The sequence below is a fragment of the Neodiprion pinetum genome, chromosome 3 (assembly GCF_021155775.2).
Source record: "Neodiprion pinetum isolate iyNeoPine1 chromosome 3, iyNeoPine1.2, whole genome shotgun sequence".
NCBI lineage: Eukaryota > Metazoa > Arthropoda > Insecta > Hymenoptera > Diprionidae > Neodiprion > Neodiprion pinetum.
Window position 1 is genome coordinate 42,389,955 of NC_060234.1, and position 27,744 is coordinate 42,417,698.

A 27,744-nucleotide genomic window follows, 5' to 3' on the forward strand; every position below is an offset into this window, starting at 1 on the left:
AGTCGGGTTAAAAAGTGCTGATGATAATGGGATGAAACTAAAGTTTGGAAAGACACGCCGAAGAGCTTGTTGAGTAACGTAAAAAACTACCTGTGAAAGAGGGAAAAATTTAAGGACGCTGAATTTCAACTCCAAATTCTTCACGTTATAAAAATATCAGAAAACGCATGTAACGAAAAATCCGAACCACGTGTCCAATTTTAATGCTCGTTTTATTTATAAATAAATTGTCGATAAATAGTCGGAGTTAGATTTCAATAATGTATTTTTGTTCTCGATTCATAAGTTTGTCGGCTGTAAATTAATTATGACGATGGTTGGAATTATCGCATTTCATTCACAAAAAAAAAAAAAGAAAAAAAAAACATCCCACTGATATGATCTGTAGAAAATTTATAGCTTATAAATAAAATGAACTGTTTTTGAGTAGAGTTGGACAAACTATTCAAATTTTTCTGGTCGAAAAATAGAAGATTAATGTGTAATTTTTCTAATTGCGCGTGTTGACGATTAGGTTTGTAAAATTGAAACGCAGTGTTTTTTAACATTTTTTTCGAATCACAGGGAGATTTTCGATCCGACTGTACGTCGCACGCATCTATCCTTGAGCACAGTGTTACAGGCCACACCTATAACAGTGTGTATTTACATGGTTGGAGAGGCGGAGAATCGTGTCCTGCATCGGGTTAAATCGAGTAGGTAAGCCAACCGATAGTGATAGGCAAACTGTACGACTCGGTGTAGAAGTAATAACATCACATCTAATTGCAGTACCATAGATATCGTTTAATAACGAACTTTTTCAAGTGTTTGCCCCGATCCTCGTTCGCCACCCTTTCTGTATACCCACATTGTCGAGCTATCAGATACGCCTCGTCGGCAACGGGACGCTCGATATTAGAAGAAATCGGACAGCAGCAGCAGCATTGCCAACCTATCGGACGAATATTTCCTTAAACGGCGTCGAAACAATTCTTTAGACTTTTTATTTAAATGGCACGACGATCATTCTTCATATATAGCATATTCAAGAGTGGCGATTGACGCCGTTGAAACACGATAAATACAGGAACATGGAACATGTTTAATTTTTTTGCTTCGTAACGTGGACAATTTTCCTAAAAATATATAATGATTATTACCGAACGAGATAATACAGACAGATTAATATCCTACAACCTGAATTGTAAGTATAAAGATGTTAGAAACTTTCACTTTTGTAACATGTTTTTATTTTTAATATCTAGGACCACCAAATCGTCAAATAGGTGCGTTTAAAAATTGAAGAGCCTGTCTAACTGTTGCATAATTTCTCAGTAACCTCACAATTGGTCGATTTTTAGTCCGTTGTTTCGATTTCACAGACCATATATTTAAAGATCTCGTCAGAGATCTTTAGATTTTCTTCAGATACCGTCCTAGACGACGATATATTTCTCAATAAGAAAACATCTTTCCTCTCTCCGTCGACTGGGTTCCAATTTCTTCAGGGTTGGCAGCGCTGACCGCAGCCCAGAGTTTCAGGTACCCGTCAAACCTACGCGCAATTCGATTTTCAGCAATTTATAAGCGAGCGTGTGTCGGCCTATCGGGTTCCTCTAAGCTCCCGTCCCGAGTGTGTGTCGGACATCGACGTGCAGCCGAGAATAATAACGATTGATAAGAGAGCCAGGCGTTGATTGATACGCCATATCCCTTGCGAGGCGATCAGCGCGACGATCGGTCGGACATTCGGTCGTTTCACACCTGCACAGTTCTCATTGGCTTCGATCTCTTCCGTCTGTAATTGGCCCGTTCTTTTTTACCCCCCCTCGGCTATATTATGTTTGCCGATACCACGTCTCTGACGGATATTAGCTTCTGCTCGATTCCGTGTAATTTGGCTCTGATCCCTGTAGGACGGGCTCGCAATCAGCACACAATCAGCCGTCCCTCCTGCAGGTGACAAACACGCGTGAATCCACGTCACGTTAGCGTAGAAATGTTCGCCGGAATTTTTTTACGTCCAATTTTTTTTCCCCAACAAGGCAACGTTCCGTAAAAACTACAACGACAAGTCTGCTTTCAGCTGTCGAGACCGCAAAAATTAGTTCGAGTAGGTACATTAATTCTGCTCTACAGACAATAAAACTTTGTCTGCAGTAAATGAAATCCGATGTACGCGGTCATTTGCCATTTCCCTCGACCCTCTCTCGGTCCATCATCCTACATGAGCGCATTCATCGCGCTACGGAGAGGGATTAAAATTGGGTTTTCCCTGACGCTCTGAAGCGAATGCGAGTGGCTACGGAAAAGGGATGGAAGAAAAAAGGCCGGGGGACTTTAAAAGTCGGTGGAACAAACGGCGGCGTCGCCTTGTGGCCAACGCTCCTTGACGACTGAAACTGACGCAATCTCTACGAGTGGGTTCAGGATGCGGATAGACACTGTGGATAGATGCGCGCAGTACAAGGCGTAACAATCGCACCGCTGAGTGGCTCGTGCATTATTTAGGCGGTCAGAAGTCTCCGCGATGCCTGCAGCACAGCTAAGTGTACATCGTAAGCTGATGCGTAAGCCCACCGAGGTTTGTCTGTGTGCGTGCGCTTCTCGTTGGCCTGGCGCACGTGTCAATTGCCGAGTTCCATTTGTAGCTTGCGCGCGCGCCATCTGGGACCGAAAGCAAACGCTGATAAAAATTATGGCTTTACAAGACTCCCGGCAATTAAGAGAGCAACGGCTCTGCTCGCCTGTTCTCCTCTCTTATCTTACGGGGTCCCCGTCACTTCCGTGGCACCAGCTCCCAATGGGTAGAGACCGCCTATCGCAATGCCAGGAGCTGACTCCTGTGCTTTTACCGATTGCCCGTTTCTCGCTCTCCGATTTCGGGTTTGTCCAGATTTTGATAACGCCGCCTCAACCCTTTCATTTGATCGGATAATGCCTGGAATTTGACGCTTTTGGATCGTGGTCAAGGTCCTGGTGTCACGCGTGCAATCCATTTGTAACAATGTTGAAAACAAAACAAGTGAATCGGGGCAATTGACTTGAATTAGGTCTAAATAATGTCCCCTTGGTATAGAGGAACATAAAAAACCGTCCGGCTTGCACTGCAGAAAAAGCTCAGTTAATGACTTTTTTTTTTAGACATTATAATGCTCTGCCTTTTTTTTATAATGAAAGAAACCACACCGTTCATTAAATTTCAATATATCATAGCTCGTTTCTTTTTTTGTTTTTGTAATTGAATTCTTATTTAGCTCTTACATTGACCGAAAAAACAAGTTATGTGAAATAACTAATCCTTCATTTTAAAATACGTGTATTCACCTCATCAAAAATCCGTGTCAGTCCATTCCTAAAGAATTTATTGACGAAAGAAACGGGCTGACCTTCATTGAAAAAGATGCACGATAACGTAACCCGTTTAAGGTTATCAATCACCGAACTATTCAATCTAAATCCACTGATAGTGTCCCGATGAAACTTGTCAGATCTCAGATCAGTCGATGGTTTGAATTAAAGACCCTATTCCTTATATGTATTTTCCGTTTCGACACCGTTTTTGTCTAGACTGTACAGCAGAACCACCCTTAAAGCACGGGTGAATTGCGCTGCAGCCAGTGAGCAGAAACAAGCAATAAATTGACAGAGTGAAAAAAATCATCGGGAGGAAAATAACGCGAGAGCAACATTTCGGTGAGGTGTTTTCGGGTTTTTCCGATTGATCGAACGGTGTGAAAGAGAAGAACGACACCGTTAAATAATAATCTCACATAGCCGTACTGGACGGAATTGTATGGAATTCGTGACGTGGTGAGAGGGAGGGGGGGGGATTGACGTGTAAATGAACATTTTCGTTGAATGGGTTTGTTTGGATTGAATACACTGTGGCATTTAGCAAAGGGGGTGCAAAATAAGCTGTCAAAACCGGCGGATAAATTTTGTCCTCTTTTCAAAATTCCCTTTAATACCCTTCCCTCTCTCACCGGGGTGGCGTACCGGCGTCGTAAAAGAAAAGAGAAACAGAGAAAGAACGAGCCTCGACACCGGCACACGTCTTTCCGTTTTTTACCCCCGGGCCGGGTGGGCGCGGGCTGATAATTGCGGGCAGTGTCTTCTTCAAACAATGCGCCCTCCCGAGTCGTCAATACTTCCAACTGACCCCGCCTAGTACCTGCAGCCGTCAATCAGCTCGGTTATTACGCCGAATCGTGTGGAATCCGCGTGTGGCTGTGTTTTCATTTCCAGGCTTCTGGCATTGTTTCCTACGCGTGTGCAGCCCGTTTGGTAATTGACATGACGCCCCCTTCCCCATTCGCCGCTACCCGCTAAATTCCGCTCGGAATCGACGGTCAATTGACAAAAACTTGAGTCGTCGGTTTTACGCCGCGGCTCGAGAGGCCGCAGACTGCCGCTGGCTGCCGCCTTCGCCGCGGCGCGGCGTTCGCCCAGCTCCTCGTTCAACTGTCGTTTGTTAAATTATATTAGAACCGAGTTCATTGGTTCGAGTAATTTTGAAAAGCTCTTGACCGTATCCTACGCTCTCTCGACTCGCACGCTTGAGCGACCTTTAACGCTGCTTGGGGGCACCGTAGGAGGAATTATTTATAGTTGTGTCGTTGTCTTCTCCTCGACGTTCCTGTTTACTGGACGGTGTAAACACGCTCGGCCTCTTTGTAACCACCCGATCGAACATACGTGCAGTGCGTCCTCGGCGCTGGATTGATCTGACACTTGAGCAGGAACGGAGATATCGTTCCGTCCACACCTTACACTTCGGAATTATTGACACTGCGTGGTAAAAGTTGCGCAGGTGTCTCTTTAACCCGCGGCCAGGTTCGCGGTTCGGAGAATTAAAAGCTCGTAAAACGTCGAGGAGGAAAAAGATGACCGGTTGCGATGGAAGCCTCGGGTCGGTTCTATGGCTAAATGTCCCCGTGCGACGTGGACGGACAGACCAACGCTAGAAGTTACCTCGCAACGCGCTGCTAATTGCGACCTGAAACAATATATAAAAAATTTTTACCGCCTTTTAATTACCAATTTTATTGTCCCCCTAGCGGACACTTTCGCCATTCCCTGGCACCGTCCACTCACCGTATAGTCGCACATGCAAAATGCAGTCGTGTCGTAAAACCGAGCTAATGGAGTCGTTCGATCGCATGTGCAGTTTATCGCCCGGCACTCCCCCGCGCATGGCAAGGAGACAAACAAACCCTTTTCCGCGAAGAAGATCCGATAGATAGGAAACTGCCAGAGAAAACCGCGACTAGTCTCCTTTATACTCGGATGGAACGAATCCGCAACAACGCGGACTTGGAACTTTGCTCCGTGCCTCGCGTACCTCGTAGAAACTCTTGGTAGCTAGTTATTGATCTCGGTGAGCTTTCCTCGAGCAGGTAATGCGGGCATGTGTAGTCGAACTCATATAAGAATCATGCAATCGCACCCTATCGCAATGATAATAAAATTGTGAAATGGTTTTCTGTTTAAAGGAACAGCTATCAATTGGGGTACAGCATCTTTCCAGAAGTTTATAGACGAAGGCAAGCAATACCAAATATACCTTTATACTTATATAATAGTCAGGATCGTACCGGGTTCCAAGGCATGCCACTGTAAGCGAACGGTCGAAAGTAATCGGTTGGTTGAATCGCGCGTGGAACGAGGAAATAACGATGATTTTCGGTATCCGAAGTTTGTCAACCGGGCAAAGGCGTAATTTTCGCGTCACGCTGCTCACCGTGCAGAACGAACCGCAACGAAATTCCGCGCTGCGTTATTCCCGGGGTTTCGATTTTAATTACAGGCCACCAACGCGAGTCGCTATCCGAGGACTATTGGCGCGTGCTGCATGTGTGCGACTCTCTTCGCCGTCGCTGCAGACGACCGTGTGAATCTCAAGTTAAGTGGGTGCGTGCGTTCGAGTTTAAATGAAAGGGTCGCCGTCCACTTGGCAGGGTTTGCCATTGGCCATCGGCCATCGGCCACCTCTAGCTAATCATAGACTCTCGACACATTTGTCTGTCCACCGTGTTTCTCCCCTCTTGGCGCCCGACTCGCGGCGTCCTCTACAAGGGTGTCTGATTGTAATTACTTTGCTTAAGTGCAGTAATTAAAGCTCTCAGGTAGCCACTGTCCACCCTTGACGTTGCCTCCGCGATAATTAAGGGTTCGTTTACCATTGCGTGAAAAATGTCAACCCTCCCCTTCTTGTTATCCCTTACGGGGTATTATTTCCGTCGCCACGAGTATCGTTCCGTCCACGTTACACCGCGAGACTACATTACTGGGTCAGTTTCACACGTACCCGCTGTTTTTCATCACCGCCGCACGATCTTCTCACCGTGCAGGCAAAGATTCTCGTAGCCTTGCTCAACCGAAATTTGAGATACGCAAAAGGCATCGTTTCAATAAAAATTAATCCTTCCTGCCTCACGGAAACATTTTTTTTTGTTTTGTAATTCACTTATCGATTAATCATTCGACGATCGGAAAATAATTGTGTTTGAACGTCGTTCTGATCTGTGCGTTACGTACATGATTCTTTGCCCTTTTTCTAACGGTTCGGATCCAGTTTATCCAGGGCATAACTCCTGGTATAGTTGGTAATATCGGTGTCCATATAAGAGCGTTGATCCCTCTGGAACGGGCGGCACGGATGACAGAGCACTCCAATCAAAAGGGCGGTTTATATCTTCGGACCGTTTCTTATGTAATTCACGTGTCCCGTAATTGGCTTTGCGTGAGTCGTTCGCCGAAGCGATTGCAGGAGCGTTATTTCTTTTAAGGTTGCCGCGGGACTTGGAGGGTATATCTAATTCCGCTAAGAGTTGGACTTGATTGATCCGGGGCACAGAGTAACAGCCGGGTCCCGATTCGAGCGGAAGAATACTTACCTGTAGGTATGATAAAAACAATAAGAAAACAAAAAACAAAAAGAAACAAGGAACAGAAATCGCTCAATATCGGGGACGGCGATATTTGTCCTAGGAGAGTGGAATTTTTGTCCGTGAGGAAACGCTCTTACCGGAGCGAATGCCGTGAATTCCTAGGAAGACACACAGTCCTGTGTTTGAACGCGAAATGTGGACAACATATGTAATGGCCTGTCCGCGGGCCTGACCGATCGGGACACTGGATGAAAGATATTTGCCGAGCAATTCAGACGATTGCGCGTCGACACGACTCAATCATGTCGCAAGCTCTTTGGCGTCCTCTGACATCAAGAGCTGCATTCGCAGAAATCATGGATGAGGAATTTTCCCTCCCAGGGCTCGTCTTCCGACTTTTCATCATCCTCATCCTCCTCATCCTCCTCTCACCCCCTTTCGTTCCATCCCCGAATCCAATTGCTGATACTCCAGGGAGGGGCGACGAGTGGGTACTTACAGGATGAAACATCAAATAAGTCCGTGATGGTTGACGGCGCGAGTTAAGGTCCTGCGATCGCGGCTCCGACCGGGGGAAGAAGGCGATATCACACCAATAACAAAAATCATAAACACTCGGACCGTTGATTAAGTCTTCTGATCCTCGCAGGGCTCCATCCCCGGCACGAGGAAACGGCCATCCGGGCGTATCGCACTGCGACGACCTCGAGCAGTAATACCAGCTACTCTCCCGGGGGAAAAATATTAGAGAGCCGCTTCGTCTCCGGCCTCGAATGCCGTCGACTTATAAGAGATTAGCGTCTTCGCAAACTGCCGAGTAATCCGTAACTTCAGCAGTACTTTTTTACAACTAATACCCGGAGCAGTACCGACCTCGCGTCGCGTTATAATTCTCTTCGGGTTTTCAAGCTTCTACTCAACAAAGAATCGACGTCCATTTCTCTGCTTCCGCGCGTCGTTAGGTACGTTAACAATTTCACACACCGAGATGCATTACCTCCAATTATCATGTTTCCCGACTCTATCCCACTTTGCACACGCTGCGCAGCTCCAGTCGAAGTTGTCAAACATACTTGAAGCTGTTTGCCACACGCGACTGACTACCAAGCGCTTCTTGGAGCCGGTTGACCGTGTAGTGTAGGCCACTCGAAAGCCTCGCTTTCCGATTGGATCCAGTGGTCCATGACCCGCACGACGTTAAGAAGAAGAAGAAGAAGAAGAAGAAGAAGAAGAAGAATAAAGACGGGAAAGAGTTTCACCTCCTAGTACCCGAAGAAAGCTGATCCAGAGGTCAAGGTGGAAGACTCAATACACGCGGAGCTTCTAGTTTGCCGGAAATGATTCACAGGCAGGCTGCATGGCAGTGCCGAGTCTAGACCACGTTCGTTATCGTCTATCGGTCTGCGCGAGTCTGTTTTCCTTTCGAAATGTGACAGTAAAAGTTTTGTTGTCTCGAGTGGCGTGGCTCGGTTTTCATTTCGCTCTCGAGATAGAGAACCGAGACGTTCTTGCGATGAGGAGGGAGACCAGGAGAAGCTACTCGAAGAAACAGACTGAACAGAAACAGACCCTCGTCGCTATCGGGCCTCCACGACCACCATATTGGATTTTAAATTCCCCCCGAAAGACAGATGCGGTCTCCCTAGATCTGTCTCCAATTTTTCCCCACCTCTCGGCCTCTCGCGGAAGAGGGCAAAACGTGTCGCTGCTCCGTGAAACCTCGCCGTAGACTACAAAGCCCACCTCACAATGCTGGGAGAGACGGGATTCTGATATCTCGCTCATTTCCGTTCAAATACCGCGACGCCGAGTCCTCGTGTAATATCAAGGTACAACAGCAGGTGTCAACTCGCGTTCCCCGTTCTGCTTCCGCATACGTGGGATTTTTGTTCCGTCACTCGTGTTCGTCGCTCTGGCTCCATTGTTCTTCGCGCCGGTAAGGCAATCGCGCTCTTTTCCAAATCACGCGGCACGTTTTCATCCCTGTGTATCGGGATAGGCGGTAGAAATTTATCGACTACCATAACAGTAGTAATAACCAAGTGTCAATAACTGTTAGCACCGTTAGGCGAGCGGGAGATCGTGAGACACTGCATCGCGATTCGTACGTTCGACGACTTCTCCTCGGCCTACATGCGCGGCTGATGATCTAGGCTTTACGATTCATAACTCAAAGAGGGTCGGCGCCGAGATCCCTGGTATAAAACGTTTATTTATACCTCCCTGCCCAGCGTTGGGCTCCGCCATGGGACGATTTGGCCCGTAGGCTAAGGGAGACATTCCCCGTGACCTTATGATAACCCGCGAGGCTCGGACGCAACTCCCGCAATTCGGGATTGCACCCTGCACGCAACGTGATCCAATTGCGGAATGAAGTCTGTTTGTTCGGTCAACGAGTCTGCATCCTCTGATGCTTGTCGATTCACCGAGGTATCAAGTTGATCTGACGTAACTACTCGTTGATGTGCCTCCGTCTGTCACAAGCGGGTAATGACGGCCACTTAGCGCTAATAATTATTTTCATTGGGGTCCGCCGCATCGGACATCGCGTACCCGGAGGGTCTCCGCTGTTTACCCCTCTCGCCCTTCCACTTTGACGGACTGCACAGTCAACTTCCTGCATACGAACGGATATAAAAATAGAGCTGCGGATTGAGCGATTGAGCGACGACTACGAGCAACTCGACCGCAGCGTCTCTAGCCACCGATCTTTCGGGCAATTATGATATTCGCCTGTGTAAATGCGGCGATTCTTTTCGTTTCGGAGAAGAGGAGAGAATGGATATGTGAAAACAATGGAATGAAAGATCTGTGAATTTCCGACCTGGGCAAACACTACACCGAAACGTGCGGTGTCGAGGTTTGAGGAAGGCGTGAAATCCGAGAGAGAGAGAGAGGGGGGGGGGGGGGGGGGGGGGAGAGAAAGCGGCGCGTCGTGGTATGGGCGTAATTAATGAAGGAACAACAAGCCCGTAAAACAATGAAAGAACAAGCGTCGGGAAATCGCACCCCTAAATAAAGTGACCGGCCGCTATTTCCGCGGCGAAGGGAGGAAGAGAGCCAGTGTCGGGCAATAAACCTCGGCCGCCTTCGGGGGGCGCGAGCCAGGCCGTAAAACTTAGAAACAATTGCCTTTTATTGTTTTGTTGATATTTAATTTTCTCAGGATTGGACAAAGAGCTTGACCAGCCCCCGTCCGGAGACCGGCCGACCACCTAGGATCTCCTCCTCCTGTCCCGTCGCCGTATATCCTCCCGCTAGTCCTAAATAATTTATTGCTCACGCCGGCAGATTTGCGGAAAACGACTCCTATTGTGTCGGCGCTATACGGGCACCTTATATACCTTCTTTCCTTCCCCGTGCCGCGTGGTTTATGGCCTACGCCATACTTCTCGCGTCTTCGGCCACTTCTCGTCAAAAAACTCCTCGTGCACCCCGAAATGGGATGAGGGTCAAAACTCGGAAGGGTCGATATTTCGAACATTGCGAAAACAAAATAACGACCAATGAATTGTTCGAAATTCAGATAAATCAAAGTGTCACAGCACGATTACTATAGTCTTTCTGATCAGTTCGGCTATTCGAAATGTCGACTATTGACCCTTCCAAGTTTTGACCCCCACCCCTGAAATGGATAGCAAAGAGTACCGTAAGTTGTACCAAGATTGAATTTGATATTCGAATCTTCCGAATCCGTGCAACTTTCTTTCCAACAACTGTGGAGTAACCTCAGAACTATTTGTCATGCAACCCGAAGCAAGAGACGAATCGTTTCACGGTTTACACCGATTGTGGCACATTTAAAGTCCCTGAGCAGCTAAAGACTGCGGGACATCAACCGAAGGTATTAAAGACCGGGGCTCGCGTCAATTGCCGTCAGTTGTTTAATTACGAGACTAGCCGCGATAACACGTCGGGGGGGGGGGGGGGGGGGGGGGGGGGGAATTAAGGCGGATTCGCGCCGTATATCAGGTGGTAAGATTTTTATTTTGACGCTAACGGCCCTGCAGGAGTACCGCGATCCCGTCCCCCGGAGCGACGACGCTATCCTCGAGGACTCTTGTACCTACCTTTTATACCCATACCCGGCTTGGATCGCGTTAATCCGCCCTCGATATTGCCCTTATAAATCCTTGCGAGATCCCGGCAACGTAACCGATTATTATTATTATTATTATCATCACCGTCGTGTTATATTTTCTGATTAGAAGTCGTCAAGAGGGTTCTGTGCTCCTTAAACTTGACTTACATGATTTCTAACTGGTTCTTACGTTGAACATCTATTATAAGGTCAGCGAGATTAATCATTGATCATAATCGAAAAATAATGGCAATTAATCGAAAGATGTGTTAAAAACTGATAACTGATTATGATGAATTGATTATTCTTTCAATTTTGAGTATTCAACTTGAGAACACTCTCTGGAATATTTTGTGCTACAAAATCCTGACTGATCAGTAAATAATTATACTAATTGGATTATTGTTTTTTCTCTGTTGCAGGTAGGTAACGGATTCAATCAAATCTCGCGATCGGCTGCATGGGGATCTTTATCCACTTCATACCAAAGTCGAGAAACTATCGACTCGGTTACCGTAACGTATGCTCATCACATAAATCTAGACTTGTACAAAAAAGTTTTTTCAAATCGCTATAACGTTGCACACGGATTATGGGGAAATTTTTGGGGTGGTAGAAGATCCCGCGTTTCTAGGCGAACGCTACAGCAACGGTCAGCATTCCGCGAGTGGGAACAGAAGGCAGGGGAGACAGTATCAAAAACAATATTCCGGGTCGCATTGTCCCTGACAATAGACAGTCATAAACCAGTCCGCGTTTCGCAACCGTTGTGTCCTCCAATCATCTAAATTATTCCATAAGACGCGGGATTCGGGGGAGGCGAACCGGCGATCGCTGCGGCGTTTACTGCTTCATAACGCCGTACAATCGGGCGTTATGTGATTTCGTATGGTGCAGCAGCGCTATTTTGACTATACTCATCCTGGGTGGCCTTTCGCCTCCCGAGCCAGAAATATTATGCTATTATCCTACGGCAGCTATGCTCTCTTCGCTCTTACTAATGCTCACCCATCTCTATCTCTGAGCGCCATCGTAAACTCACCCTTTATTGTGTAGTGTTTGAATTTTATATACATATAAATATACACTATATAGACAAACAAGTATTACAATTTCCGTGTACGGGTGCAGCTCTTCCTCGCTACATTTCCTTCCCCAGCTTAGCGAACGGTAATTATTCGATACACACCAGACCAGGGTGTTTGAAAGAAGAAAAAAAACACAACGTAACACTACCATCGTCGCTTCTTATTCTCTCGACCTCCCAGGGTCCAGTTATCTCTTTTTCTCCAGTCGGTGATTGCAATGGATCGTCAAAAATAAGCCTTTATCGTCTTTTAATTTGAATGACAACTTAGGTACACTGTAACAAATAGTGGTGTTCAAATGGACAGAAATTGGCCGGTGTCTACTATTATTTATGGAACAATTCTTATGGTCACTTCGGGTTATTCAACACCCAGATAGTGTTTGCAAATTGACACCATACGATGGTCCACGGAAGTTTACACGCACCGTACTTTACTCACATTCCACATGCGTGTAGCAGCAACACGTCTTCTACGTTCAATTCGGATCAACGCCGTTTGCATCGCGTTTTCGATCACTGGAGCTCGATATATTGCGAGTTGAAATATGCACTGCGGGTGAAGCGAGCAGAGGGTGGGAGACAAGATGGATATCGCAGCTCTTGTTTTGAAAAACCGTTCAACCGTGTGGTTCTTTCTTATTTCTTAGGATAGCCGCAGGCCCCGGTATAACCGAAATCAAATACAATTCCTGCGTATTATGTATTCAGACGTACCGTGGCTTTATCCCTTGCAGCTCTCCCACAGAGAAATAAATTACTCAGCAAACTTTGTGATTCCGTAATGATTTCTGCAATGCCTCGAGGTGATGGTCGTCTCTCAATACGGGCGTTTTATACGCGGTTCCCAGTAAGAATCGCCATCATTTTACAATTACCGAACAAAGTTTGACTCATTGGCCCTTTGCTTCTGCAAACCATGAATTTTCACGCTCATTTCTCAATTTGGAATTGTTGGAATTTTACTTTTCCCATTTTCCCGCGATCGCATCGTTACTAAATTCGAGCAGCTCGTGACTCGCGAAATTTTCAAGTATCTTCCTACGCAGGTGGTATAAATCTGCCAAGTAATGTGGAGCAAACAGCTAGCGGTATTCTCTCTGCAGCTCGGTGCATCTCGATCTGTACGCGCCAAAGATCTTCTACGGATTATCCTGCAGCGGGCGTCGGTCGAAACGAGCTTGCTGCCGCCGCGTTTGTAAACACAAACAGAAATAAATATTCGTGTAAACGGATGGTATGACGATAATGATAATAATTCGTGAACTAGTACCGCGTGAGGTCATACTGGCTAAATATACATTTATATCGAAGATCGAGCCAAACTACATGCATGTGTACGAGGTACACATCAACACTGACATGTGCGTATAAATACATCGCAAAACATTTGTCAAAAGTAATATAACAAGGAGAGTTCTGCTTACAGATCTCGATACCGACATATTACCGACTAAATTGTCGGTAAGATGTCGGTATCGGGATCTGTACACGGAATCCTTCTTATTATACCACTGTGAAAGGTATATTTTACCTTCGTCATTCAGAGTAGTAACTCACGAGTCACCGCACTTTAGATTGTCAAAAATTCTCTTCCACCAAATATTTGCGCTGTGAAAAATGAAAAGTCCGTACGGCGGCCTCGTGCAAATTGTACCTACTCGTGAGGTAGTCGAAATTTTTGACAGTGATATGCGGCTAGTTGTAAAAATTAGGCGTTAAACGCAAGAGTGAATTATGTGACGGGACGAAAGGCTACGCGATGCAGTGCATCGCGACGCGCGTATAAGCGTCGTAAACGATATCAGTAACAAGGAAGGAAGACGCGGGTGCGGTCTGCGGTTGCGGCTGGCGCCTGCAGGCCGGGAACGAGATTGTCTAGGATCGTTGCAGCCCACGATTCGAAAACGTACGCAGATGGGTGCAGCAGCAGGAGCTAACGCCGCGGCGCGGCGTCTCGTATTTTTAGTTGCCCGCTGAACGTAGGTAGGCACAATGTACGTCACGCGTGAATTTCACCCGAACGTCAGACGTTGGTCTCGGATATGCATTGCAGTAGCAGCGAACACCGATGTGTAATAAAGACGAAAGTCGTTATACTTCGGTGCCATGTTTTCCCTCATCGAAATATGCATTCCAGGCTTTTTTGTCGTCCGTTGCAGGGAAAACACGGAGCTGGGAAAACAATTGAGATCAGGTACTGCCATTTGTTATCGAACTCTAGTCCTACGAGTCGAGAATGATTTTTTAGGCAAACGGATGGTAATCGAATTCCGCGCCCTGTTTTTCCCTTCCGACACTTGTTCTCGGCCTGAGTATGATATCACTCGTAGATACACGCGCAACACTCTTGAGTAACCCAAGTTTCGTTATCTCAAATCGTACGCTCGAGACCTGCAGCAGCCTGGTTTGTATAAAAGCAGAGTTGAAAATCTGGAGTTTTCCCTCGAAAGTGTGACGTATAACAATAATAATAATAATAATAATAATAAGGGACGAAAACGTGTCTTCGTCTGCAACGTGCAGCGCGAACGGGAAGGAAACGCTGATGGGGCATTAAAGGTGAGGGGAACGGAGAGAAAAGTCGCGGAGGCGTAGAAAATAATATTAACATAAGCTTTATCTAAATGTTAATACGGGCCATTATATATCGAGTTCTCGAAAATATCACAAAGCGTCGCGGAGCTGGGCTGCAGGGCAGGAAAAGGGGGGGACGAAGGAATCGCGCCTTCACCCCCGGCATGGATCCGACCGGGATGTATAAGTGGGACCCCGCGGGCTTAAAAAGCGAGCGTTTAAAAATGGAAAAATGTAATATCAAGTTGAAAGTCGCGAAGCAACAGGGACGCGCCCGCTCTTTATTTTCCCATTATTCAAATATAAATGTAAATGTAAACGTTGATACAAACGGATAGGTAAATGGAAAGAGAGAATTCAATTGTTGTCAGGGAGGAAGGAAAATTAGTTTATAAGGAAGCGACGCGGGAAAAATGCCCCCCGGAGTATAGAACTGCTGTGCACGTCGCGTTGTTGTACCGACGTTCGGAAGAGCCTTCGATTCTCTCTCTACTCTCCTCTCCTCTCCTCTCCTCTCTCGCTCTATCTCTCGTCCTCGCCCTCGTTCGAGTCGACCGGTACAGTCCGTCGCGAAAGTAAATCAAACGCTCGAGCAACGATGTCCGCGACCCCTCCGAGGTCCGACCCACGGCACCCGAACAAACAGACTGCACTCGTGGATAGGGAAGGGGCTCTTTATCTCAGTGCCGGAATCAAATCAGCTAGTCGGAATTAGAGATGGCATTACTGGCTATCAGCACATGTGCACCCTGCACCCCAGAAAGTGGGGGAGCACGAATTCGCCTCCTCTCCTCACTCGAAACAACAATGCGACGCGGGTGGACGTCACGTGATTTCACGAACCCCCTTTACGCGTATATTCGGTCGGACGATGCGTTCAGCGCGCCGAAGGGTGACATGTAAACTTACCGAACACGACGTCGAAACTTGTTCATACGATTTTGCTCGATTGCTCGCATCCGGCAAGTTTACTTCTCCTCAAATTTCAAAGTGTTGTAACCTGAATGCAAAATAGTTAGGCCAAGGTCCGGTAGACAAGTTGACACAAGTCCTGTCTAATTAACAAATCTTCTATGGCCGATGCCAAGCGGCGTCTGTTCGTAACGAGACGCTCGTAATGTAATGAGATGTAAAAGTCTGACATTCGTTAATAAACATTATTCGTTATAACACGAATTCCCGTGTGACTTTATTTGGGTCAGACCGGGAAGTAACCTGTTAAAAGATACCGTAAAAGTGTGAACCTGGTCAAAGGCAACATAACCTTTAACCTGACTCTTAAGTTAATAACTTAGGTGCGAACCTAACCTACAAAGTTTACATGACTTGACCTAACCTATCACGATTATTATTATTGATTGCTGTATAGCAGCACTGCAGCGTACTGACTGAAATTTCTTCATCTCGAATTACGGTGAAGGATAGAGCCGTGGATGCCTGCGGTTTGATAGCCGTTCAGGCAGAGTAAGGCAGAAAGCATTCCTTTCCATTCGATCTGACGAATGACGAATCGAACGGTTAATGTGAAACGACTGGCCGGTATGAAAGGCGCGAAAATCGGCGAACCAATTCAACTCGAAGGCGTCGCTTCATTCCGGTTCGTTGCAGATCGGCGAGGCAACGACAGGTTTCGCTCTTCTCGGTCACACAACGGCGGAGCGGCGCGTGGATATTCCGCGCATCCAATACACGGTCCGAATTCCATTTACCTTTTTGCTCGAAACGATGCAAGACGCGACGCCTCGGGGTGGCCGCTTCTCCTCGCATTTTATACCTATATGCACGTGTATTACGCCACTCGGTCTCGCGACCGCAGAAAAGGATCGAGGAATGATGCATGGCCACGGCTCAGACCGCAACGAAATGTCCACGTGCCCCTCCGACTCTCTTCCCTCTTCCTTCATCGACGAAAACAGCACCTCGGCTGTTATTACGGGGACTTATTACTCGAATAATCAAAATTCTTCAAACTTCGGCAAATGGCAGGGTTTATGATTCTGCTTGTTGTGGGTTGACTATAAAAAATAGTTGATTCGGTTGCAGTAGTGAACCGTTACCTCGAATCGAGTGAAAACTGGCCGCAAATACTTGAGTGTTCTTGTCCATTTTCCAAACTTTTCCTTGTTAAACCGCAAACACAACCGTGAACCCTACGTATCACTTTCCAAACCTGAACTTCCCCATATTTTGTTACTCAGGAAAAAATAGAATACGATACAATGTATATTTCACGGAGCTCAATTCACTTCTTACCGACAGAGTAAAATTCAACTATCTCGACTATTATCCACGCTCAAGCATCATGGCACGTGGGATTACGCTATCCGCAGCTTTCTTGCGTGAGAGTGACGCGTAAGTGAGTGTACCAGTCATATAAGCAAAATTTTACTCGGTTGGTAAAGACTGAATATAGCATCCTCTAAAGTAGTGAATGAAAAAAAAAAAAAAAAAAATTATGCCACATGTGTGATTTTGGGATTTTCATCCAGCGAATCTGTCCATTCTCGTCGATCAAGTGCGGCCGCACCAGCCTTACGTTAATCGCAAGTTACGGGGCATAATTCAGAGATGTTTGCGACGGGCGAAAATCGAGTGGAATTTGGGCACGGACGGCTATATTCCTATAATTTGCCCGAAGGCGATTTTACCACCGCCATCGCCGAGGATTCCGCTCCTGATCTCTGTGCAGCAGAAGTGAGAATAAGAGACGCAGGATGATGACGGGGGGAAACGGGGCGATTCGGAGGCACGCGTGGGTCTCATTTCTCCACCGTTCGCGAGGCTGCGTGGTCAGCAGGAAACGTTAATTTATCTGCGCGCACCGAGGGGGCACAGACCGATTTCCGATTGCAGGGGACGGGCTCTGTTTCGCGTCGTCTTCACTTCGCCCCTCGTGTTTTTCATACGTCTGCCTAATCGGCGCTCGTCAACTATCGGAGGCTGCATTCCGATTGGAACATGCGAACTGGAACCGGAATCCTCAGAAATTATCAAACCCTGCTGAAAAATAAGATTGCGGGGAAAAGAGGCGACGCGCAGCAGGTGCTCGATAATTACAAACGTTTCATACTTAATTATAATTTAGTGGATTCAACGTTCTTGGCTGGTAAAGCCTCAACTTTGTTCGCCCTTAGCTCTCTGTTGATGGTGCACAGCGTCACTCGGGATTCTTTGAAACAAATAATCCTGTGTAATTATTCTCCCCTCCTCTTCCTCCCGCCATCTCCTCGAGAAAACTCCTTTGAATCGTGGTCGAGCTATTTAATAACGTTATTAATTATGCAATTAAAACCCGTACAACACTCGGTTCATTGCTGCGATTTCAAATACGGTTTCTGCGAGGGACAGCATTCTCTGTCCGCTATAATTCGCCTTGATGGAAGTAAAAAAAAAAAAAACAAGAAAAAGAAAAATATGATACACGAAGAAAAATAATAATAATTTCTCCTTTTCATAATCAATAGATGAATTACATATTATTTCAGAACGTTTCGTAAAATTTATGTCTCATTTTGCGTTAAATCAACGAGCTTTAAACTGCAATCTATACCTAAGAATATTACGTCATAATCCTAGGAACAAGAATGTTCCGAGAGTCGTAAATTCTTGCACTGAATCGCATTAATATGGGCCGCTCCGCTAAGAAGAGCTTTAATTTCACCCCTCGGCCGAATACCTGCTCCATGTTTCTTTCGAGTAACTACACGGGAAGCGGCCGCGAGAATTAGAGCACAATAACTCATTAGAGAGGGACATCATGCCGGCGGCGAAGGGGCGCCGTGCCGTGAGTTTTCAACGGGGAGATGCACTCGAGAAAAAATAAGAAGAAAGAGAAATGCGGGGTGAAGAAAAGTTTTTGGGGGATGTTGCAGGGATTCGTTAACACCTCGCTATTACGTCTTTGTTCTACGATACGCGGCTCGTCTTTGTGAAATTAATTAGGGGATGTCGGACCTTCAACTTTTACCGACAAGTCCGGTAAGTCTCATATCTTACATTCTTTTCTTTCCCGCAGAGAGATAAAATCGCTTCAGACTTTGGGAATTGGTGGGGTTTATGATTGCACTTGCATGTTGTTTCTATGAGGGAAGTTCGATGAAATTGATGGAAAAGCGAAGCAAAGAAGAGGGGATTTGGCTACAAATTAGCGTTTCATAACCTCAAAGTGAGTTAGAAATTCTGAAAACTTGCAACGATTTTGTTACTCAGGGGATAAAAAGAAACGTGTAAAATAAGATTTACTTACTCGGTGGGCAACTCCGACATTCCCTAGATGAATAGCTACCCGCATCACATGATGGAAGCTTCGTATCCTCCAGTTTTTCTCATTTCGCTGAGATCGCATATAATTTTACATCAGAAACACGTGCGACTTGATCAAGAATGTTGGCTTTCTAGCTGGTACGATTAAATATCCTTACTCGACAAACACTGACCGATGTATCAGACGTTACAGCGTGTTACCGAAAGTAGATAAGGAGAAAAAGAAAGTTGATAAATGATAACAAGGAAAAAAAAAAGAAAAAAAAAGGAAGAAGAAGAGGGGGCGCGCTCTTGTTCGGTCAAAAAATACTTTGTTATCTTTCAATTACTCGTATCGTACGAGCGATAATCGATGTAATAAATTTAAAAAACACACCCTGCAGAGAAGGCTCGGAGTGTATCTTCTTCCTGGGCGCGTGGGAGTGCAGGGAAGGCTCGGACACCTCCAGGTAGACGACGACGTCCGGCGAGGCGCCCGCGGCGCGTTTCAATTTCGGTCCCTCGGAGGTGCAAAATATCTATATTACCGAGCAAACACGCGATACGTCGCGGCGTAAGGTATAATATATATACCTGCGAGGTTATACGCAGCGTCGAAACTTGGTCAATAAAAGTAATTGAAAACTCCCGCCACAAATGGCGCGGTCCCACGCAAGAACAACTCCCGATGTTGCTGCATGCTCTTTACAGCTTTGGCTGCTGCGGAACCAGAATCCAGCCTTGCTTTTTATGAATTCCCACCCTCTCTTCCTTATTTACCCTTACGGGCAATCAGCCGATACATGTATGCGCATGTCGTACACTACATACACATATTCGCCCTGTTGTACCAGCGTCGCTTTCTCATCCTGCTCCTGCTCCTCTTCCTCCTCTAATCCTTCCAATTTCAGTGTTTATTTGAGGAGGCCGCACGTCTCAGGATCTAATCCTCCCGATTTGTCCCGCGAGAGGTTGCGGATTATCTACCTCGAAGGATCATCCGAGCAGATATACTTCTCGCGTCCTTCCAGCCGATGCTAATGTGTCTCGGATCGTCCTTGTTAATCAAACTGGCCAAACTGAAACTCGCAGTTTTCAATCGAGTCGTAAAATCATCAGACTTTCAACACAAATAACGTGATCAAGGTGTTTTCAGCGCGGTGTCACATGACGGATTCAAGAGTTTTTACAAGGATTTATGTCATTCTTTCGTTAAACTTTGAATCGAATTGGAATTTTTCGTTAAATGAGGGCGCTATTGTCGAAATGCGAGCTTTGATCAGCTGGTCTTGAATAAATATCGTACAGACGTTGCATCTGTTTATTTATAATTTGCTAATTATTTGATTACCAATTCGCGTGACGATTCATCGATTCTAGCTGACCAGAACGCATTTCTAAACATCGAATCGATCAAATCAGATAATTTTCAAAACAAATCGATATCCTACGAAAGAATGAGATGTATTCTCGTAAGAACTCTTAAATCGGTCACGTGAAACCATGCTCGAAACGCTTCAATATAATATTGCCAATCCGATTCCTGTCAAAGATATTATCCCGTATCACTATCAACAGCCCCGACCATAGTTTGTATCAAGAGGAGCAAAATTCGAGCCAACTAAGAACATTTCGTCAAATTTCGTTTTTGTACAATATCGTTATCCCGGCAATTCTAGGACCCCAGCATCGCAGTGCTAGGGAAACGTAAATAAATGAGCTTACACACGTACCGAAATGATAATCCCGACCCATCGTCGGCCACCCAAACTCAGCAGCATCAGCAGCAACAGAAGCCTAAGAATTAAAATTAGCTCCACCGACTGCGCTATGCAGCAGTGTAACTTCTACTTGCTTTATGCAGCCAGCGCCCCACCGAATATTATGCAAAGCCACGGCAATAAAAATAACATATTGCGACCGAGAGACGGGAGTTTTAATCCAATATTTATACCGAGATAATTTCACCCCCCTTCCTTATTTTTTCTCCCTTCCTCTACCGTCGCTCGGCTATATCTGCACCAACACACATATCCCATTATATGCGCAAGTTCCGAAAGATTTCTTTTGTGTTAGCCAAACTCCAATTTTTCTCGATTGCGGTTTTTAGCACGGTGTAACCCTGAACCTTGGCTCGGCGAGTTTTTGTAAACCTGTTCTTTTTTTCTTTCTTGAGCGCAGGTACCGTATACGATATTTGGGTCAGTTATGCGATCAGTGATCAGCAGAGCTCGGAATTATACCTAAGGGTCTGGTTTTCTTTTCTTTATTTTTTTTTTATCGATTCTCGTGGTTCAAATAGGTACGATTGACACATGTTATTATGTACATCAGTAATTCATCGTGCACATGTCTTTTGGAAATATAAGGCTGTGGATTATACCTGTGATGAACGGGAATGATCGTAATATGTAGGTTAAAAACGAATTTCATTTTCAATACGTAATATAAGGGTGAAAAAGAGAATAAGGAAAAAAATGTTCTTTCCCTGCAGCAAAAGTTTGGAGCATTGTAGTAAAAATTGAAGGATTTGGAGGGTTGGGGTGTTTGCCTGGCAGAAGGGAGGGGGCTGGTACAGGAACCGTAAAAAGAAAGTATAGCCGATCATCCAGCCTCCTCCGACGCGTTTTCCGTTCATCTCTTTCTCCGTTTTTATTTAACGTGTGAAATCGGACAAATCCAATCTGACTGGATAGTCGTAAAAATTTATAATTTGGAAAATATTGCGGGTTCGGATTCGCGCCGCGGGGTACATATGTACGCCGGTTATGTAACGCTCGCGCCTCTTACATACATATACTGACGGAGCGGTCGGTCGCTTCGATGCGAATCAAGTTTATAAAGCGGGAAATCGAAAGGGCGTGGGGCGGCGTAAAGGGCCGATAACGAAAAGCGACTTTTGACGAAAATTGAAGTCGTTGTTATGACGGGAATTGCATCCGACGACGGGGCTTTACGACGCCTTTCCAACGGCTGGATAATACCTACGGCCCAGAAAACCGGGAAGCAACGCAACGCAACCCCCTCCCCCATGACTATGATAATTCGACTACGAAATGTCCCTGTCGACCTCCTAGGAGAGTGCACTGCCTGCAGGAGACGGGGGGGATCGGATCGGCCCGAGTGAGAGCACAGAGGGAAATCAATAGCGGGTAGATTCTCCTGCAGTTCGCATGTAAGGGTTGCACGGCTGAAACGCCGACCACCCTCGTCCCTTATACCCACAACGTATAACTGCACTGATACCGAAAAGCTACATCGTCCCGACAGATGTAAGGTCACGTGTAATCCGACACCGCAATTTTGTACACCCAAGGGTCGATGGGTGTGTTGGTTCTTTGAGTTGGTAGTATCGAAGTACGGCGCGTTTGACATTCAACGCAAAAAGCGTCGGATTTAATCTAAGATAATTGTTTGCTAGAAAATTCGGCTGCTTCAGACAGCTTATTTTATGGTATGTATTTGACACTACGTTCCGTAGACATGCGTCATACTTTTGCAGTCAGGGAAGTTGTGGCATATTGGTGTAGAAATTCTGAGCAATCAAAAGTAGCGTTGATTACAATTGTAGAGAAACTAGAAAGTTTAAGTGGTCAAAACATTGAGAAATAATTTTGCCGAACAAGCCGTTCGGAGAGTTTAAATGAGAAACTTTTAAAAATTGAAATCCCTTCAATTAATTTTTAGCATAGAATTTTTGACCGAACGGAAGTCCGACCAATTCGAAATTTCGACTCGTCACGACTGATGGAACTATTCGTAACGGACGATCTGAATTGCTTGGTCATTTTGCAAATTGACTTAGATTCGTGTAGAGTAAAGACTCGGCATAAATAGAAAGGAAATTAGGGTGTAGAGCTATAACGGTACACGAGAATTGGATAGGCTGTATTGGCATCTTCAGAATCATCATTAAAAATGAAAAGATAACCACGAATGTACTCTAATTCCTGAAGTTGGATAACATTTGGACGGTGTATATTCGTTGCAATAACTGCGTCATAAAACCGTCAAACCACAAACGATTGTATACACTTAAAGACCAAGACTAAGCACCGTAAGAATTGAAATGTGATTCTCCCTGGAGAGTTGTCGTTTCGATCGTTTTCAGGTTGCAATTTAGTGCAGTGCATAACATAACGCGAAATAATATTCATTGGTATTGCAGGGTAATTGAAGAGGTTGATGCCATTATACTCTACGGGATTGGAACTCGATCGGTGTGCAACCCCTTCTATACAATCGTCGATGAGGCGTGACCTTATACTCCGAGTATCAGAGTCGTGTATACATATATATATATATATACACATATATAATAACCGCAATGGATCCGATCGCCATAACTCGGTGAAACGCGTGGCACGGAACGAAACTCGGCGGGTAATCTCCCGCATTAATATCCCGTGAGAATAAAGCCCCAGAAATAAAAAGGCATAAAAAAAGAAAAAAGAAAACGAGCTCGACAGCGTCGGGTTCCCGCCGGGACGACGATTGTAAACGGAAACTGGGGCCTTGCTTCATTCTAGAAATTTTTCACGCTCCCACACCGGGTTGTTGAGGGAGTTTATTTGACTCTCGGCTGTACTATTTGCGCGCAAGACGGTAGCCGCATACACACCCCGTGATAACGGAGGCAGTATTTCAAAGATAGCGCTGCTGCAGGTAGGCCGAACACGGATGCAGACTGTCTGACTCTACGCACACACTGCTTCAACAAAGCTCTCCCTTGTTCAACGCTAATTCGAGATTAGGCCTATCTTTCTTCTCTCGACTTCCGGCTGACCCATTATTTCCTGTTTCTCGCGGTCGCCGATATAAGCTCCTCGTTTGTAACTCGTACCCCGCATATTTTGCGGGACAAGGATGAGGATTGACAAATTAATGGGGAACTCCACTGTATGAATAAAAAACGTCGGGGAAATGTTAAGCAATTTTACGCTAATTGCTGGTGATAATGATTTTGGTCGAATTCGAATTACGGCACTTAAGCGTGTGAATTATCAAAACTTTTATCAAACCGTTGACGTCTTTGGTGAGGGTAAAAATATATGGAAAGGTGAAAAAATCGAAGGGCCACAATATCGAATTTTTGAAAAAGCGAAAACTTGATACACAAAATTTACAAATGTCGAAAATCGAAGTTTGGAGAAGTAAAAGATTAGAATGGTCAGAACATAGAATGCCAACTGTAGAATCATCAGAATTTTGCTGTTACGTGTTTCAACCTTTCCATACTTTGTCTTTCTGTATTTCGATTCACCATGTTTTCAACTTTGTGTACTTGAACTTTCCACATTTTTAAATTCCACGAATGAAAATTCGATATGCTGGTCCTTCTATGTACGTATATGCTCAGATTCATTAGTATATTGTCTGGTAAAGATGTTTTTTCATTCGAGTTCACCATCGACATTGACGCAAATAACGTTCATGAAGATTTTTGAAACGTTGACTGACTTTCCTCTAACTTTCGATTCAGATGCCGGACGGAACTCATTTATCTCATTTACACATCTAATTCTTTGCGCCACAATTATACACGTATTCCGATTTCTATCAATCCTTTGAACTTTTGCTCCTCTTTCTTCGCTTCGTACACTTTCGCTGCGCGAATATCGCTGCCTGCTCTCCCAGATCATTTAATTGAACGGTGCAGACGAAGCGCGAAAACGGGGTTTCGCAACCCTTCGCGTGTAGAGCCAATGCACCCCTGCAGAGTCGCGCCGCCGCCGCCGCCGCCGTCCATTAATAATACAACCGTATACCCATATTGGACACAATTCACCTTGAAATTAACTGAAATTACTGGTACCCGATTGCTAAACCCTTGTGCCAAATTGACTTCGAAATTGACAATTCGCCCCTCGAGTTATACTATGTGGCGAAGAAAAGTCATCAGCTTACGAGGCGCGAGTTATTCTATATCGAATCTTTGCCGACGATCAGATATTGTTTGTTCGTTTTATTCGTTACTTGAGGCGACACGAATCTTCTCACGTGAGATAAAAGTCTTCGGAATTTCGGAGCAGAATTAATCGTTTTGTAATCGCTTTGCTACATTGTGTAACAAAATATTATGAAATTTGTTAGTATGATGAACCTTAATTTAAGGGAAATTCAAGCATTAACCTCTCTGGGTATATACATACATATACATGTATAATAAATACAGCATTCCACGTGTGTACAAACCGCGTGAAAATAACGGTAGAGATAATGCGAGTGGAACAGCGAGCAAATTTGTTAGCAGTCGCAGAATTTGCGTACAATAATGTATAAGCTGTAGAAAAAATATAGAAGAACAGAACCAAAGCGTGAATTTGTGCACGCGTATGTTCACGCATACAGTATCTTACAAGACGTTACACCCAGCCCTATGCATATTAACTAGGAAGAGTCTTGGCTCTTCTAATTGGAATCGTAACGAATAACAATAATAAGACAGTAGGACTACAACAATGCTAACGTCGAGGTTTTCTCGATCTGATAATGCGTCACGATTTGTTGGCTGAGTTTTAATTGATTTAATTACGCACCGTGAGTAGCATCGCCATGCATTCGTATATTGTACGGTGATAATATAATGAAAGTAAAAAGTTTCCGTTGAGACTGAGAAAGAAGAAAAAAAACAAAGAAACTTCCCAGCTGCCGAGGAAACGTTTATAACGTTTCTGGATCTTACACAGTGTTACCGGATGATTTCCATACAGTGATTTCCGGGTTAGACAGAATCACAGAAAAACACAACCGATCTCTGGAAATTACCTAGAACGCTGAAAAATAGTTGCAAAATCAATGAAAAAGACTCGACATATCGATACGTTAACGAATCGAAACCATCTTACGTTTAACTGACTTTATTTATTTCCGATTTCGGTTATCTCGATCAAACTTCGAGCCGTTTGAATTCCTTTCATTTCACACAATTAGCGTTCCAACTGTCGAATTTACGACTTTCTCGTGCTGCGTTACGACTGTGTCTTTCTTTCTCCATACGCGATGCAGTCGCCGGCTAGATCCCTCGATTTATCGCCAAGTCAATATCGGTACACGATTGGTTGATCGAGACCCTCTTGTACGTGGATAATATACGGCGTGTACAGTGTGATCAGGAATCCATACGTGCTCGTGTAATTTGCCGGTAATTTCGGCCCTGCTCCGCTCGAAACGACTCACGGTTAGATAGGTTATACGAGTGATGGATCTTTTCTCGCGAGAGGCGCATGTGCAGGAGGCAATTAAACCGATCGCCAAGCACCTGGCGACGCGAGCTCGCAACGAGTTCGACGATCGTTTCCTTTCCTTTTCTTTCGTGTCGTTTCATTTCGTTCATATTTCTCCACCATCGATTTGCGGGCAGAGTGTATGCGTGGATAAAAAAAAAAAAAAAAAAAAGAGTAAGAAAATAAAAAAAAAGTTAAGTAACTGGACTAAAACAAGTAGGAATGAACGGGAAAAGAAACGAAAACGCATCGTCTTAATCGACCACCGTGCAGGATCGTTGAATTTCGTTTTCGAAGACAGCTGAACGATCCCTGCATGCGCTGCAAGCGTCTCCAGATTCTCGTATGTGCGCACCTTGTGGATGGTTTTTTGTAACAGCGATGGCCACTGAACTGAAAATAATCGGCGCGACGATTAATCGAGTCCAAAAAAATAGTCGAACACGACTCGATTGAATCGGTAAAATTAATCGATTAATCGATTATTTCTTATTTCTTTGAAACGGTGCATATGAGACCAGAATTTCGTAAATTTCAGTATGTAGTTTGAAGAGTGGAAAAGTTTCTTGATAATTTATAGTTTCAGTAAAAATATTTTTCAATTTCACGTGAAAATATTTGTTTATCCTTCACTTATTGTATTAAATATGTACTAAGTAAGTAAGACAATGCTAATAATTAATACTTCAATTACACGAATTGAGGAAAAATAATCGAGTCGATCGATTAATTGGGAAAAAGTAACCGATTTTATCGAAAGTGGATTATTTTTGGACATTCTTAGGTTTTACAGAGAAAAGCGCTGGCGCTAGCTTCCGAAAATCAAATCATCCACTTATTTCTTCAATTGTATTTATCAAATTTCAAAAGTGCAGCTTTGCCAAATGACTAGAATCATTTGTATAGAATTCTTTGAGTGACAGATACAGTAATTGTGTAACCTAAAATTAGTTGTTTGATTGCTCGGAAGATTATCGTTCGTAATTATACCTACCGTGAAAAAACAATCACCTGACTCAATTTCATTTTCACTCTTTTCGGTTGTATGAAAGAAATAACGCTTTGATAATAGGTATAATAATCTTGATATTCTTCATTTATTGATCTTGCGTCAAATTGAGCTTCGCGGCCATATTGAATTCTTTTACTCAGTTGACGATTTTCGCGTCTTTTTTACCGAACGTGAAAGTAGCCAATTCCGCCACTAAATGTTGGAAATTTATAAGAAACTTGAATCAATTGTATCGATATTCATCTATACATTAATTCGAACTACTCTTATCGATTTTTGGTACTTTAGAAATCGTTCGTGCTGCGTATCGACATCGATTCGATATTATTTCGATTTGTCATTTCCCGTTCGCATTGGAGAGCACCATAGGCACACGATGACCGAAGTAGATATATCTGGAGAGGTTCTGGGCCAATCTGCTTTACCATGCGAGTAGGGGCTACAGGGTGTCTTTCACCGGCAGCCCCCACTCGCATGGTAAAGAAGATTGGCTCTGAATCCCCCCCCCCCTATATACCCACTGACCGGCGGTGGAAATATGACGGTTCGACTAGTGCAGGTATTATACGAGTTAAGCGTTTAAGTGCGTTTCTTGTTTTCGGTGTAACCCGAAGCTAAGCGGGTTAAAGGATCACGCGGATATA

The 27,744-nt window shown here is 44.8% G+C and overlaps 1 protein-coding gene across 4 annotated transcripts in view; it reads left to right on the top strand.

Annotated features, from left to right (window-relative positions):
- dac (dachshund family transcription factor) overlaps positions 1–27,744 on the top strand; it is a 184,290-nt gene that overhangs the window by 50,270 nt on the left and 106,276 nt on the right. For 2 of the 4 annotated variants that reach the window (XM_069134496.1, XM_046616829.2), the window contains exon 2: positions 5,478–5,528. The exons of the other annotated variants lie outside the window; for them this stretch is intronic. In XM_069134496.1, the coding sequence (XP_068990597.1) occupies positions 5,478–5,528 (51 nt within the window). The remainder of the gene's footprint in view (positions 1–5,477; positions 5,529–27,744) is intronic. 4 annotated transcript variants of the gene reach the window in all.